General features: G+C 33.5%; 1 protein-coding gene across 1 annotated transcript in view; it reads left to right on the top strand.

Annotated features, from left to right (window-relative positions):
- Robo2 (roundabout guidance receptor 2) overlaps positions 1 to 1,891 on the top strand; it is a 644,932-nt gene that overhangs the window by 572,296 nt on the left and 70,745 nt on the right. Inside the window, exon 18 of the mRNA XM_023724123.1 lies at positions 3 to 41. Within this exon, the coding sequence (XP_023579891.1) occupies positions 3 to 41 (39 nt within the window). The remainder of the gene's footprint in view (positions 1 to 2; positions 42 to 1,891) is intronic.

Genomic DNA, 1,891 nt, shown 5'->3' with positions numbered 1-1,891 from the left:
AGGGGTTGGAGTAAAAAGTGATCCTCAGCCAATAATAATTGGTGAGTATCAATCTATGTGGTCTGTACATTGGTATCAGTCAATTGACACTGAGATAGATTTTTTTTTAATCTATATCCTAACTGTGGGTATACACTTATGAGTGACAGGCGAGCAAACATTATAAATGCAAATGGGTTAAATGATTAGGATTTCTACAAAAATGATTGGTACAGCTTTTCATATTCATGAGTTCCCCAAATCATATAACTACAATAACTAAGTTTAAATTCTGAAAGGTAGTGTAAAAATATTTGAATCTATGCTTCTATTAGTAAATTTGGAGGCATAGAAATATAGAAAATGGGAGTTACTGAAAGAGTACATTAAATCTAAGCCTATATGCTCACACTTATTCAAAAAAATGTCAAAAATTAACCAGCACCAGGCCAAAAGAAGCTTGGCAATCCAAATACACTTTCCTAAAGAAGAAATATATGTAGAATATGCTACCACAACTGCACAAAATTGTGCCCTATAACATCGGATTATATTTGTCTGCTCTTGAAATATGTGTAAGTGGAATTATACAGAATATGATATTTTATGTCTGGTTTCTTTCACTAGGTTTAACTTTTTCAGTGATTCACCTATTCGTGTATTATGCAGTTTATGTTTTATTGCTGAATGGTATTCAGTTGTGTGAACATGCCATATTTGGCTTATCTGCTATTCTCTGTAGGGTGCACATTTGTGGGTAGGCATCTCTGAAGACACATGTTTGCATTTCTTTGAGGGAAATACATAGGAGTAGAATTTCTGGCTAACAGGATGCTGTAGTTTGACTTTATAAGAAACTGATGAACAATTTTCAAATTGTAAAATTTTATACTCCCCAAAGAAACAGACTTCCAACTTCTTTGCATTATCAAAAACTTTTGATGTAACCAGTCTTTGTAATTGCAGCCATTCTAGCGGATCTGGAAAGTAATTCCTCGTTAATTTAAGTTCATGATGTTGCGCAACTTCACATGTGTTTGTTGACCACTCACATGTTTTCTTTTGTAAACAGCTCACGTCTTTGCCTTTTTAATTCTGAGTTGTTTATGCACTCTGAATACGAAGACTTTAATATGTATTATTTTATTCCTAGTATGCAATTTCCTTATTCATTTTCTTATTAGTGTCTTTTGATGAACAGCACAATTTTTTTCTTGCTTGCTTATTGCTTTATTGTCTACCAGTATAAAATGTTCTTATATTTTCCTCTAGAAGATTTATAATTTTAGCTTTTATAATTAAGTCTATAATTCATTTAAATTAATTATAGGTGGTTCAAGTTTGAGGCTTGTGGATTTCCATATGTGTACTGAGTTATAGAGACACCATTTATTGAAAACACTTTTTCCTTTAGTTAACCAGATGTATATGGACCATTTCTGAATCCATGTTTGTATTTGTTTATAAGCCAGACCACATGGCCTTGAATACTGTAGCTTATGGTAATGCTTGAAATCAGGTAATATGACTACTCCCTCATTTTATTCTGCAAAATTGTTCTGATTCATATTGGCTTTCTGCCTTTGCCTATACAGTACCGTTAAAACCAGTTTGCCAATTTCTATAAAAAATATGGTGAAGGGGCCGGGGAGATGGCTCAGTGGAATAAGCGCTTCCCTGGCAAGCACAAGGGCCTGAGTTCAAATCCCGGTTCCGAAAAAAAAAAATGTTGAAAATGCAATGAATCTACCTATCAAGTTTGGTAGGTAGATTAAACATATTAGTTGTGAGTCTTTCTATCCAGCAACATGATATACTTTTTCATTACAGAAGTCTTCTTTACTGTTTTTGTTTTGCTTTGTTTGTATTTTAGGGAAGGGTCTACAGGGTGTTCAGGGTCTCACTACTAAAT

The sequence above is a fragment of the Octodon degus genome, unplaced genomic scaffold, assembly GCF_000260255.1.
Source record: "Octodon degus isolate 3935 unplaced genomic scaffold, OctDeg1.0 scaffold00106, whole genome shotgun sequence".
NCBI lineage: Eukaryota > Metazoa > Chordata > Mammalia > Rodentia > Octodontidae > Octodon > Octodon degus.
The sequence above is the reverse complement of the archived record's forward strand: the minus strand, read 5'-3'. Positions and strand labels throughout refer to the sequence as shown.